The sequence below is a fragment of the Diachasma alloeum genome, unplaced genomic scaffold (genome assembly GCF_001412515.2).
Source record: "Diachasma alloeum isolate Michigan unplaced genomic scaffold, Dall2.0 Dall_scaffold_00176, whole genome shotgun sequence".
NCBI classification, from domain to species: Eukaryota; Metazoa; Arthropoda; class Insecta; order Hymenoptera; family Braconidae; genus Diachasma; species Diachasma alloeum.
Window position 1 is genome coordinate 15,765 of NW_021680342.1, and position 13,285 is coordinate 29,049.

The 13,285-nt window shown below is 34.6% G+C and overlaps 1 protein-coding gene across 1 annotated transcript; it reads right to left on the reverse strand.

The window, feature by feature from the left end:
- Positions 1-1,624: 1,624 nt before the first annotated feature.
- On the reverse strand, positions 1,625-11,755 carry LOC107039179 (myosuppressin). The gene is made up of 3 exons (XM_015258714.1): positions 11,587-11,755; positions 3,191-3,396; positions 1,625-2,513 (listed from the first exon to the last, which is right to left on the reverse strand). Exons 2-3 carry the CDS (start codon positions 3,390-3,392, stop codon positions 2,419-2,421), a joined length of 297 nt encoding a protein of 98 aa, XP_015114200.1. The 5' UTR covers positions 3,393-3,396; positions 11,587-11,755; the 3' UTR covers positions 1,625-2,418.
- Positions 11,756-13,285: the final 1,530 nt, after the last annotated feature.

A 13,285-nucleotide genomic window follows, 5' to 3' on the forward strand; every position in this document is an offset into this window, starting at 1 on the left:
TCTTTTTTCTGTACGGTAATTACTAGGGCAAGAGGTGCATGTACTGCTCAACAACGGAATAATAACGTTATTTGCATCCAAAACCCTAAATTATCTGAATAAAACAGACTATTTTCTCCAGTCTCCATCTACTCTTCATCTTATTATTACATTCTTCAATGATAAATCCTCGATTACTCCTTGAATTGGCTAAATTATCGAAAATCCAAGACCAGGAGACCAGGTAATATCGCTCAGTACTTTGTATAGTTGACTTTCATTCGACAATTGGCGCAGAGAAAAAATTCTCCGGTAATAAATAATGGATTTTTTTTTGCCGCTTGCCGGTACAGACACCGCTTTTCCTCTCTCGGACAAATAAAATTTCAATACATATGGATTGTAAAGATTTTTTTATCTTTGTTCTGATTTATATAGCTGAAAATTAACAGAAATTTAGTATTTCATTTGTTATTGTTCTTTTTTTTAGTTGAAAATATAAATGCAGGCGGTTGGAAGAATAATAAATCAGTTAACACTAATCAAAGTTTTATCACTCTCCTGCGAATACTGTACATATAATTACTCTCTCAGGCTCCCTAAATCAAGGATATCATGCGAAACACGTGTTCTAGCGATAAAAGCGATTGAGTTATGTGGGTTTCCAGTAAACATTCTGACACTCCTCGGCATTGATAATTTCCCCTACACAATAGTGGAGTTTTGTAGAACTTGAGACGAATCCCTGTGCAACATCTGCATGTCAAGTAGATCAAATTCGCGGAATGAGTTGTTTTCTCTTCTCCAGAACGCCCAGGGAGATGCTTTGACGAACAAAGCGACGAGTGCCTCGTCTGTTTCGCGGTAACAATTGATTAAATTCTAATTAAATGGCATCGATTTAATTAGTCTGCGAATGAAACTTTATTATCGGGGAGTTTTGCACTCTTACGAATAAAATTGATGGATAATTTTGATACATAATTTATATACATATATCATACAATAAATATATAATTATTCGATATTATCGAGTCATGCATACAGTCAATTTTTGTCGATAGCAATCGCTCAATCTTTCTCCGATGAATGATGTTACTTTTTTTTCCTTGGATATTTGTCAATCCATTTCAATCTTAAAGAGGCGTGTAATTCATTGAGACCGAGGGTCAGACGATGAGAGATTCGAAAATAGGCTCAATTAATTTGTAATCGACTCACTGATGGCCTACGACGGATACTTAATATTGTTCTGATAAAGCAGTTAAATGAATAACATTGAAAGAAGAAATCAATCTGTGACCTCTCTCAGTTCTTCTGATTGCACAGTGAATAGTGGTGGATGGCTGTTCCAATGCACAATTAGCAATTGCGGTTACACGTACAAATAAAATTTGCTATAAAATTCTATTGAACTTTCTATTATTTTTTTTGACGCTTCTTTTTTTTATAGAAATGTTCAATAGGAAATGGTGTTTTTCTACACACAAAAATCATCTGAATTTGATTTTTCTGTACAGCTTATTCTGTTGAGAATTTTTTTATAGAAATTCCTCTGCAAGTTTTTTTTTTATCTGATGAAGAGTGGAAAAAAAAATTGGTGACAAGGAATTGTTATAAAAAATGTCTCAATTGAAAAATTAGTAAAAACAAATGGAATTCTACAGATATTTTTTTCTATAAAATAGTTTTTATTTGATATTTTCTATTTAAAAATCGCGCAGGCAAGAAGCAGAATTATTCCAGCTAGGTTCTTGTATGAAATTTTTTCGTGCGCGGATTTTTGCATTCGATTATTCTCAATGACGAGGTAATTAAATACAGCCATGACTCGACTGACGAACAGAATCGGCGTTATTTTCTTCACGGCCACTGGATAAATGCATTTAGTTATTTAACACCAGTAAGTGATGGTTTTTTTTTTTTTTGCCTTATTATTATTATTATTGTTATTTTAGTTGAATTTTTAGCAATGAACAGTGGATTGGATTTTCAGTGTTATCAACGTCAAGTAGCTTTCAGTATATTTATTACTTAATTTAGGTAACATCTGTAGCGTCTCGTTAAATAATTTAATTTGTCAATTTTTCAATTATTACTATAACTTTCGTAAAAGAATTTTAAGCATCAACGATAAAAATTCATGAAAATCAATAAATGAGAAATTTAAAAATTAATTCTAGCAGTCATGGAGTTGGAATGAAAATTGTTTATTACATTGTTTCTTTTTAGACTTCATTTCCTCTGGTTTCACGTGTAACCGAGGCATCAAAATTGACAAGTAATACATGAATATTCTATCTACAAATAATCTAAATAAAAAAATAAAAAGCTGAAAGAATCTTATTTCTTGAAATATCTCAAATTCTTCTCCATGTAGTACTTTTTTTTTAAATTTCATCTTGACATCTCGGTTAAAGCTACGCGATCCCTGTTAACTTAGCGTCGTCTGCCGAAACGGAGAAATACGTGGTCCACGTCCTGACGCTTCACTCCACTGTCTGGTAGCGGTATGTTCTCGTGGATAACAGGAACTGGTGGAGAGAAAAATGCGGTTATCTCAGTGATATGTAATTTTGTGAATGTTTGTACATCATATTCTGTCCTTGGGAATTATTCCACAAAGTAATTTTCACACGTGAACAATAATTCATGGATTCGTTTTGGTGACAGTGGAGAGGGGCAGGGGAGGGGAGGGAATCCCTCACTGATAGAATGATTCATTTATTCCAAACGAGATTCGATAACTATTAACGAATGGACATTTGGTGGGAGCGAATACACCCTAGTCTCCAACCAAATGCATTGGTTAATAATAACTAATCCTTTCTATCATTAAAATTCAATAAATTTTCATTTGTTCCGTTGTATTTTCAAGAAAAAAAAGTTGTAGAAAATTATTATTTTTTTTTTTATTGATAATTTTGAAATGAATTTCATAAGAACAAACTATTTAATATCATCTCAAACTACTCAGACGAGAGAGTTTAACGAGCATATGAAGCAATCGATGATCTCCTAGAGCCCGCCACCCTTGCTCTCATCCCCAATTATCCTCAATTCATCTAGAAACGTCAAACTCGTGGCTGGAATGAAACTTGCCCACTATCACTGGCGCAAAGTTTGTTCCCGCAAAATCTCAACTTTACCTTTAACCCTTCTCCCCAACCTACGCAACATGGAATCCACTATCGTGTTATCAGATGGTTACCTTTATCGTCAATGTAGTTTTCCATGGCTGAGCCGAGCTCATAAATGGTGGATAAGGCGACACAAACTTTACGAATCCTCGGCGGTACCTCGTCCAACAGACCGGGACTGCATTGGGCGGGTGGCATGCCGTATATCTCCGGGGAGAGAATGACCAAGATTGTGATAGTTAGGGTCATTAAGAGACAAGTGTTGCACTTCATTTCTCTATGGGGATGAAACAAAAAAGAAAAAATCATACATTTAGTAATTTCATTTTTTTCCATTCCGCAATCGAAAAGCAGACAATTTATTTGTCCTTATTTAATTTTATTACAAACAATGTCATTGATTGCGAGGTGTCAAAGCTTACAGACACCTAATTATGTACTCTGCCTCAATATTTAATTTCACGAACCAAACATTTTAATTTAACTTTAACCCAGCCAACAATTTCGAATAAATTCGAATTAATGATCAATGCCACTTCACGTGGATTCTATCATCATAAATAAATCCCGCCACGCGAAATGGAAAAATAAAAAATTAATAGAATATCTCATCTCATCTCCGGTAAGTGATAAAGAACAATTAATTTCCCGAAAATTGCCCATAACCGTAGGGGGAAAATAATGAGAGGACGGCCGTGCCAGAGACACGTAGTCAATTACATCAGTATCAAAATGCTTCCCGCACCACTACTACCCCATTACAATTCTCGTCACGTGGGCTGTTGACTCGATTTAAACGATTTAGTGGAGGCAATAGTTAGTTGTTATTGTTGAAAGAGTGAAGCCTTCTTCTCGAGGGGAAGGAAGGTAAACACGCGTGATGTACGACCACTTGCAACGGCCATTAGCTGTAGCGAATAAATTCATGTTAGGTGTGATATCACCCACTGTTCGTATTTGCGGCACTCTGTGGAGTCAAATAGAATCTAATCAAATCCAATGTCGGATCATCCGTCTCTGTTAATTCAATTTGATTTTTTTTTTTTAAACTCTTAATCATTTCTAGAATTTTTCTTCATCAATGAAGACAACAATTCATTTGTCAGACAAATTTGCAGAGCAATGACAAATAAAATAGTATTTACTGTTTTACGTGGCCATTTCACTATTTGTAATTCAAATGGAATTTTATTCATTTGCATGAAGATGTTGCTTGAAAATTCCGGGCATTTTTTTGTCTCCAATATATAATTTTTCTTTATTCTTACTCCTGTTTCATTGATGAATGATTACATTCCTTTCTGCACGTGATCATCGAAGCGTTGAACAAACTATATTGAAATATCGTTTATAAGAAAGGCTGGAAAAGTCAAGAGATCGATTGGCGGATGCCAGGGGAACGGACGCTCGCGATCAGACCGGAAGCTCGCGAGGGTTCCGTCGGGATATTGCTGCGTGTACCTAATCATTGCCCCCGTAAAATCCACCTGACTTACTTGACGCTATGAATATATATATATATATATATATATATATATATATATATATATATATATCTCCCTATGTCCAATAAGTTTTCATCGGCAAGTGAGTTTGACCGACATCAATAACGATGATTTATTCTCCGGTCCTCGATATTACATGACTCCTTCAGTTTATTTGATTGTATGTGTGGATTTTATCAATAACAAACTGTGCTAGTTTGACCATGGGAAAGCGACAAGGGATTCAGCAAACACGAGTTGTGGGCATGGTCTAACTTTATTAGAAAAGTTTTATATTACTGGACACCCTTTTTTTCAACATCTCCTAAATCTTCTTGGTAATATCATTATCGTTGCAAGTTTATTGAAATCAAATTGATAGTTACGTGCGCCTTTTCTCAATGTGTTCAACTTTCAATTTGAATAATAATACTTAAATATCCTTTTGAATGTGTCTTTGCATTCCATTATCATTATCATAATTTCTTCGGCGAATGTTGAAAATGAGAAAAAGTCTTAAATTAATTGATAAATATTTTAGAATTTCAAAAACAAAATAAAGAGCAAACTGTTGTACTACTACATTCAGCATGAAGACGGAAATGACTGGGAGAGTGAGTCGAGTAGCCATCTCAGATCTGCATTACACTTAACGCCTGAGGGGGATGAGAACGTATGAGGACGTCCGGGTGAATGATTCTCCGTATCCGTCTCCATACCCGTCAATACGACGGCAATCACATCGCCGCCGTTGGCATTAGAATTACGGCCAACTCGATAATCTTGCCGGCTGCAGTAGTTGCAAAAATTGCCGCAAGATTCCATTTGAAATGTGCGAAGGCAATTGAAGTTAAAGGTCATGAATCAGAGTCACTTTTCACCCTTCGATCAGTTTAATTTGTTCAAGATAATACTGAAAACTTAAGTATTAATAATTTGAATAAATAAAATGATTTTTATAGGAATAATAATTCAAGATACGCTGTGTTACCTTTTATAATAAATCATTATGCACTAGAGCTCACCCTCTGATTGGGAAATTTTTTCATCGCTCAGCTTGCTGGGCGGTTTTCAAGTCTTTCGGTCTTTCTTATTTACGAGTAAAAAAAAATAATCTAATTACAGAATGATTTTTTTTGTTTTGATGTCATGTTAACAAATCATCAAGATCGTCGCATTCATTTGTCTGGCCATAATTGTGTAACCCCTTAGTATAAGTTGAACTATCTTATATTGAAAAAAAAATCGAGAAGCGTTATATGCATAACAACAAACTATACTATATTATATCTTTTCATCTTTTTATTTCAATAAATATGCTACTAAAAAACAAGACGGAAGAATTCAACTTCCGTCCAAAAACAAAAAGAAAAGAGAAATTTGGTCTCCAGCTTTCTATTGAAAAAAACTACATAAAGAAATATGATTTCAACTGAAATTCGAATTTTTGGTGTTCCATCATTTGATCACTTCACTTTCCGGTGAGTGAATTCCATGAGCAACCTGTTGCCCTCGCTTATCATCAACTCCCTCAACATACACAAATGCGCTCCACTGACTAGGCCTCTGGGGGCTCTTATGTTATATGAAAAGGATTATTTGTTATGCTGTGTACGCTGTGCACTTGTATGATATGGAAGACAGAATCATCTGAATAATTCATTTTTTCTACCCTCACACAATCCACGAATTTTCTTTCCCTATCCATAGTTACCAACCAATTCTAATAATTTAGCTTTTTCATTTTCCTTTTTAAACTGTTATTAAAAACAGTAGATAATTTTTTAATTCGATTGAAAAATATAAATATAACAAAGATAAAGCGATTCATTCACTCAAATTATAAAAAAAAAATTATTTACTGGACCTTATAAACATGAATATAATGAAGATGAAAGAATTTATCTGTATAAAACATAAAAGTCAATGATTTTAGTATAATCCATATGGCATGATTTCCAGAAAAATTAGAATAGATGCAGTGACCCGCATTCCCTTGACATTATTATTTCAACCAGCGGGGAGTCTCATCAAATGAAAATCCACGAAAAACGTGTAAAGTCATTCTGATTTTATCTTTTATTGGAATTGGTTTTCCGTTGGTGTGAAAACAACAACCAATCCGTATTCCAATTGAAATTCAAAGGAGTATAAATGTTGACTGTTGGTTAACTATTTGCATATAACTAAACTGCTCTTCATGTGCTGATTGATTAATTGATTGATTAAATTGCATCTAGAGGTAGTGCGAGTTATTATCAAATGCATCATCCGAATCCAATTATTCGTATACTGCATAGAGGTATAGCCAATAAATTTCCCGCCAACCGTGTTGTGTATTAATATCAACTTGATCACGTTTACCCCAAGAAATTCATCAACTCACACCCCTATTGTAGCGGGGGATTAAATTCCCAACTCTTGTTGAGAAAAACCGTCAAGACATACTGTGTAATCATTACCAGGGATAAGGAGTCAAGTTGTTGAGAAGGCAAACAACTTGTGGATTATCTCGAAATGATAAAGAACTCATCTCAAGATATAATCCATGTATAAAGTCAAGTCAAAGGAACTGATAAATGTTTCAAACTAATAGATAAGTCAGAAAGTTGACGAATAAGAATGAATGACGTCGTACGTCAATTTGCCATGGTTCACGGAAACATTTTATTGTGCGACAAAATTATTAAATGCTGTAGATAATGTTACAATGCTCCTCATAAATCATAATGTGTATGACGAAACTAAGGTTTTTCCACTGCAAAATGCCCCAGTATATTTTATCATTTTTTTTTTTTTTCTCCAAAACAATTGCACGAAAAAATTGCAATTTGATGATAAAACTCATGGACATTTTAAATTTTAGTTCCATTATTCAGTGAAAATACTGTGATTATTAATGTTTGATTTAAACACTGTGATTTTGGTCAAATTTGTTCAACTCGCTTCTATTCTAGCAAGTCGGAGATTATTATACTTAATCATATTAAGAAGGAGATGAATCTTCCAACACTCTTCAGACTCTTTCATCAATCCGCCCTTCAACTTCACCCAAGCGTTCGCTCAACTGCGAAAAAATTGTCCGCTCGCGCTTTATTCATTTTTACTGCATTACCACCTCGATATATTTTCATAATATTCATAGACAACTAAATTGATAAATATGAAGAGAACAATTTTTACTTCACCCCAAAAAACCATCAAGAGAAATATTTCCGATATATGTATTATCTGTATTTGTTGTTGAGCGCGTTTGTCTTTTTCTCCTTCATTTCAATACATTTACTTTTGGCCAATTGTAGATGAAATGAAGACTGCTGCAGAAACATCTATAATAGAACAATACCGCCTCGCTCCCGAGGGTGAAAATTTTCACTCTGTCTTGCCACGTATGAGGAAATATCAGTGTAATTCCCCATCGGGACCATTGCAATCTGCAATTTCGCAATTTCCCTTATCCTCATGACAGTCCGACAACATGAGATGATGGTTATCCATTTGTCTTGCTTCAGCACGTATGTTGAAAAAAATTTCATAGAAAAACCTATTAGCAATTTGAACTTATTTTTTTCCACTCTGTTTCTTCATTAAAAGAATCAAATAGAAAAACTTGGCAAATTTGAATTGATAAATTTTTCGAGAAAATATTTATTGATTTTTTCTATTGAGCATTTCTATCGAACAAAAACACACGGATAAGCTGCAATATTTGGCTGCAATAGTAACGGCCAAAAACAGATAAGAGAGGAAGTTGAATGGAAATTCGATGAAATTTATTAGGCTTCCTATGAATTTTTTTTCGTATGTGACTCCTCTCCCATAGAATCCTCACCTTCCTCTCAAGTTACCACCTCGTTCTCGGCGACTGCGATTAAGAAACTCTCGGCAATACTTGTTCATCCCCTCGATCCTCACTTTTATTCAATTCTAAACTTTGTATTCATCCATTGCACCAATTACCAACAACAAAATGCCCAATAATTGCCTGTTACCAAGTTTGCGTAAATGTAATTACTCTTTTAAAACGAAAACCCTGGTGGCTTTCAAAGTAAATTGGTAATAAACGCCGCGATAGCTTTATGATTGGATCCATGAAATTTTCATTGGCCCTTGGGCTAAGATTGAATATCGATTACCGAAAATACACCGGGACAATTTCCATTTTCCAAACGTGCTTGAAATATTTTTCTCTCATAAAAGCCGCAGAATGATGGCAACTCTCAAATAAAACCTTTTGTTTTCCATGAAAATAGAAATTACCATATCCATTTATACGGATATTTCGACAGATGTGAATGATAAAACCTTTCAATTTCAAGCCACTTTGATACCACCATTTAAATCGGGATATATCAAAATGACATAAGAAGACTCGCTTACAAAAAATTATTTAAAAATAAAGGCAATTCATTTTCCACTGTTAATTCGATTGAACGACCGCTAGGAGGAAGGGGGAACGTGAAATTTCAAATATCTCTGTGAATTCAATAGAATTCCCAATTTTCAAATGAAACATTAATATTTAACAATCTATCGATTTTCAATGCATGAAAAAATTGAAGAATATATAAAACCCTTCAATTTTCAGCCATATTCAAAGCACTGTTTCATTCATAAAGTCGAATGAGCAAACGGAAAAGACCTGCAAAAAATATAATAATAAATATGAAAAATAATGACGCCCATTCGTTTCGTTCCCGGAACATGGAGATATACTCATACATAAAAAACTGGAGTGTTTTCTCGTACATTGTCAATAGATAGAATCGATGCTCTGCTTGTTTGTTTGAAAATAGAGAGAAAAGATGCCGAGAGGGCAAAGCATTATCAGAAACCTTGGAAAACAATTCTGAATGTCATCTTCTAGTCTGTGAGGTATCATACGATCAATCGTGTCGTGTGGCAGATAAACTTCAAGGAACTGACGGCATAATGATGTCTCGGAGGATGCATCGGAGGCTGGAGGCCAACGTAACATGTTGATAAGATGACGAGCGTAAGACTCAATTTTTGTTCATCATATAACTCCCGGTGTCTTCCAGCATGCCTGGAATAATGTATCGTATCGCTGGTTCATGGGCTCTACCAACTCGACTCATCCCCAACGTCTTTACTTCATGTAAAGACTCTCTTGCACACATAAAATCTTGTATTTTTCTCCGCTGTCCCCTTTAATATTTATATGTCGAGAGACTTTGCCATATTAACCATGGAAAATTTAAGCTTCTCAAGGTATTTCTTGGTTTTCTTTTTTTTTATCTTGTCTTGTTATTAATTCTCTGGGGGGGAGGCAGCACTATAGATGCAATGTTAAATATTTTTTGACATTAAGTAATTCATGAAATTTCTTAGAGGGAGAAAGCAATCGGATTCCGGTTTCTAGATTCCGTTTTAACAATTTTTGGCAAAATTTGCAGTACACTTATTGGAAATTTTCTATCACTGTCCCCTGCTTGTTTTCTAAGAGTCTAGTCTGAAGGATAGAATTCGTTACTTTTTAAAGAATATTCTATCAATTTGTATCATGATCAAGCTGAGAAATCAGCAGCTATTCAATTGAATAAAATAGTTTTTAATTCATTCTGTAATAAACTTCAATATCAATTCCCTGGTTCTAGTCTAGTTGTCAAAATTGTCATTCAATGGAATCTCAATAAATCATTTTTGTCTAATCAACTTATCAAAACTCCAACTCTTGACAACAATAATAACCGGAATTTTCAAAATATTCAATAATATTTATTGTAGCAATAGACTTGAAAATTGCAAAAGTAAAGATATTCTACAAATATCGACTGTCCAATTATCTCCATTGTACACTTCCATCTCATTGTTTAGGATAATTAAAAAATCATCTTCTATCTAATTCCTATCTTGCTGCTCCGAGTTACGTCTCTAAATCTGATTCTCAGAGTTAAATGAATTTTTGATTTATCTTCTTGATGAATTTATAATTGCATTGAGCTTCGTTGCGCTCGTTGAGCAAATGAAAGTCCTCTTTCAATCTCTTTTCTCAGGTATTTTTTTTATTTTAAAAAAATGTGGGAGGAATTGAGGTTTTTTTTCGCGGGGATTTCGCGTTTGACAATAGTATCATGTCACTGATATTTGATCTCATTTTTTTTACGGAGATCAATCATGAATATCCTAGGGGTGGAAACTCTGGTAAATAATACTTCAATTTATGACAGTTGGAAATGTCGGATTATTCGCTTGTCTAGCGTCCGTTTGTACTATTAATTATCGCACTGATCACTGATATAATCAGGAACTTTGTAATATACAAGAGTCTCATTGCCATGCTCATTAGTTGTCGTAGTAATTAAGTAATTAGCCCGGGGTGTTGGGATAACAGAGAAACGAAAAAGGGCAAAGTTTAACGAAATTCCGACATTCAATTACGAATTATTATTATGAAGCTCTAAAAACGCGTATGGGAATCAATTACTCTTCAAGTGCTTGAAATCCTACAAATGCCTTGCATTATTCTGTGATAATTGCTTAGGAAAAGCAAACACTAAATTCGTGATTGAAATAAAACATTTTGCTCCACGATTGTCTTTCGTATAGTCAAATTTTCCAACTTTTCTCTCCGTGTAATAATTTACCACTCTGTACGAGACTTATTCCTCACGAAACTCAGGACTGAATCGAAAACTTCACAGCAGGATGGCGCAACTTGTTGCCAACTCTAGCGCGCTATTCATTTCAAATGGAAATCGAATGGTGTTTTTGGTGTTTCAGGTAATCTATACAACTTGTATTTAATCGATGCGCTAATTTATTCGTTCACTAGGATTTACGACTTCCATCGACTTTAAGATCTAATTCCTTAACTTCACAAGCACCAAACTTGAAGAAACTCATCATACCAAAAATTTATAAGGTACAAATAATTTTATCATTATGTGAAATAGAAGACATTCATCACTTGATAACAGAGAAAATTTGGCATATATTTTAAGCATAATCACTTTACTAACCTGCAGATGTAGATTTTCCTTCTTGTCGATCTTGCGAAATAAATGACAGCGTGCGCGCTGATTATCCTTGAAATATCGTTAAGTGAAGCTTGAAATTTATCTGTTCGTCAAGATATTTTCGATGACTCTCCCCCTTAAATTATTTTGCGCGGTGTTCCAGGACCTGACGTTGACGATACAGTGGTGAGAGACGACAACTATTCAGCCCTTAAATACTCACCACCGCGTTGCCATGCGCGCTTCCAAGGGGCGCCATACATACAATTGCGGTATATGGGGGGGTACTGATGCATAACTATTCCCTCCCCCCGCTTTAAAGTCATTTCAATCTGGAATTTTTATAGCTTTTTACGGTAAAGATCACGTGTATTATCATTTCTAATGTGGTTTAGTGGAATTTACCGAGAGTGAGAATGCATGGCATTTTACAATATATACAACATATGATGCAATATTTCACAATGAGATTGTGAGAGAGGAGAGAGAAATTTCGACTTTAGTAGAAAATTAGCAAATTGCAATATCTATTCATATATCAATATTTTTTCCACTATAGTGCTAACAGAAATTCCTAAAAGAAGAAAAAAAATTTTAACCAAGTTTCTCTCCATGTAAATTACCTATGTCATAGCCCTACAACGTAATAAACATAATTATATCATTGAACCCAGCGCAAATAGCGAACGTTGCAATTCACGTGCTCAGATTATTCAGAAGCTCGCAAAAACACATCCACGTGTTCACAAACGCTCGTTACAAGCTGTAAATTGGCAATTTATTGAATTTCTGTTGCTTCATCTTTGACACTTTCGCCTATTGTCATTAAAGGCTAATTATTGCACGGGTTCTGCATTTTCCCGAGATACACATAGAATACTTTGAAAAATGGGGATTAGAGAGGAGCGTGAAATAAAAGCTATTGCACAATAGATATGGAAAAGAATAATGATAATGATAATAATAATACCCAACATTCAGGGGAAAACATTAAAAAGGTGAATTTTTAACCCAGTGCGAAAAGCAGGACACCTGCGCTTTTAAATGATTGAGTTTTGGGTGCAATAAATCCACACTATACTGCGTCTGTTTGTAGAGTTCGCCAGTAAAATTTAGTTTACACTGATGGAAATGAAATGCCTCAACCTACACAAGAAATACATTAAAAAACATCTAGCTCCCCCTGTTCTGATACGTTTTTTATGATTTCCTATCATATTTCACACCTGAGCTCTGGATGTACTAATATAAAATATATTCCCCCCACGTTGGACTTGAAACGATAAATAATTTTTTCAACTTCTCCCTCTACTTTGCGAGCATGTCATGTACACGGAAAATATTGCTGGGCGGTAAGATAACGAAGCTTTATTAAAAACGATAGCAAAGCCACCCATCGAAGATCCATTATACGTGCACTTTCGTTGGCAAACAACTCAATAGACACTTTTTCCATAGTTTTGGATTCAATGTAGAATCGTGGCCGGGCTGGGCTCTCGTTCAGCAGTTGCTAATGAGGGAGATTTTCAAACCTATTTGACAATGCTGGAGTTTATTAATTGCAATGGCTTTTTGGCTTTCCTAGTTGTTCATATTTCATGTCCGAGTTTTTATTTCTTCATCATTAGAAATGTGTGAAGAAAAAAATTTTTTATTTTGCCTTTTCAGAGAGAAATAGGTTTATCCAAGTATTACGCAATAC

What these genes read in the sequence shown, in the direction of transcription:
- LOC107039179 (XM_015258714.1), bottom strand. Translation starts at nt 3,392, where the DNA reads ATGAAGTGCAACACTTGTCTCTTAATGACCCTAACTATCACAATCTTG. An exon ending in AAACTACATTGACGATAAAG is followed by an intron (nt 2,514 to 3,190) that starts GTAACCATCTGA and finishes TCTCTCCACCAG; the next exon opens with TTCCTGTTATCCACGAGAAC.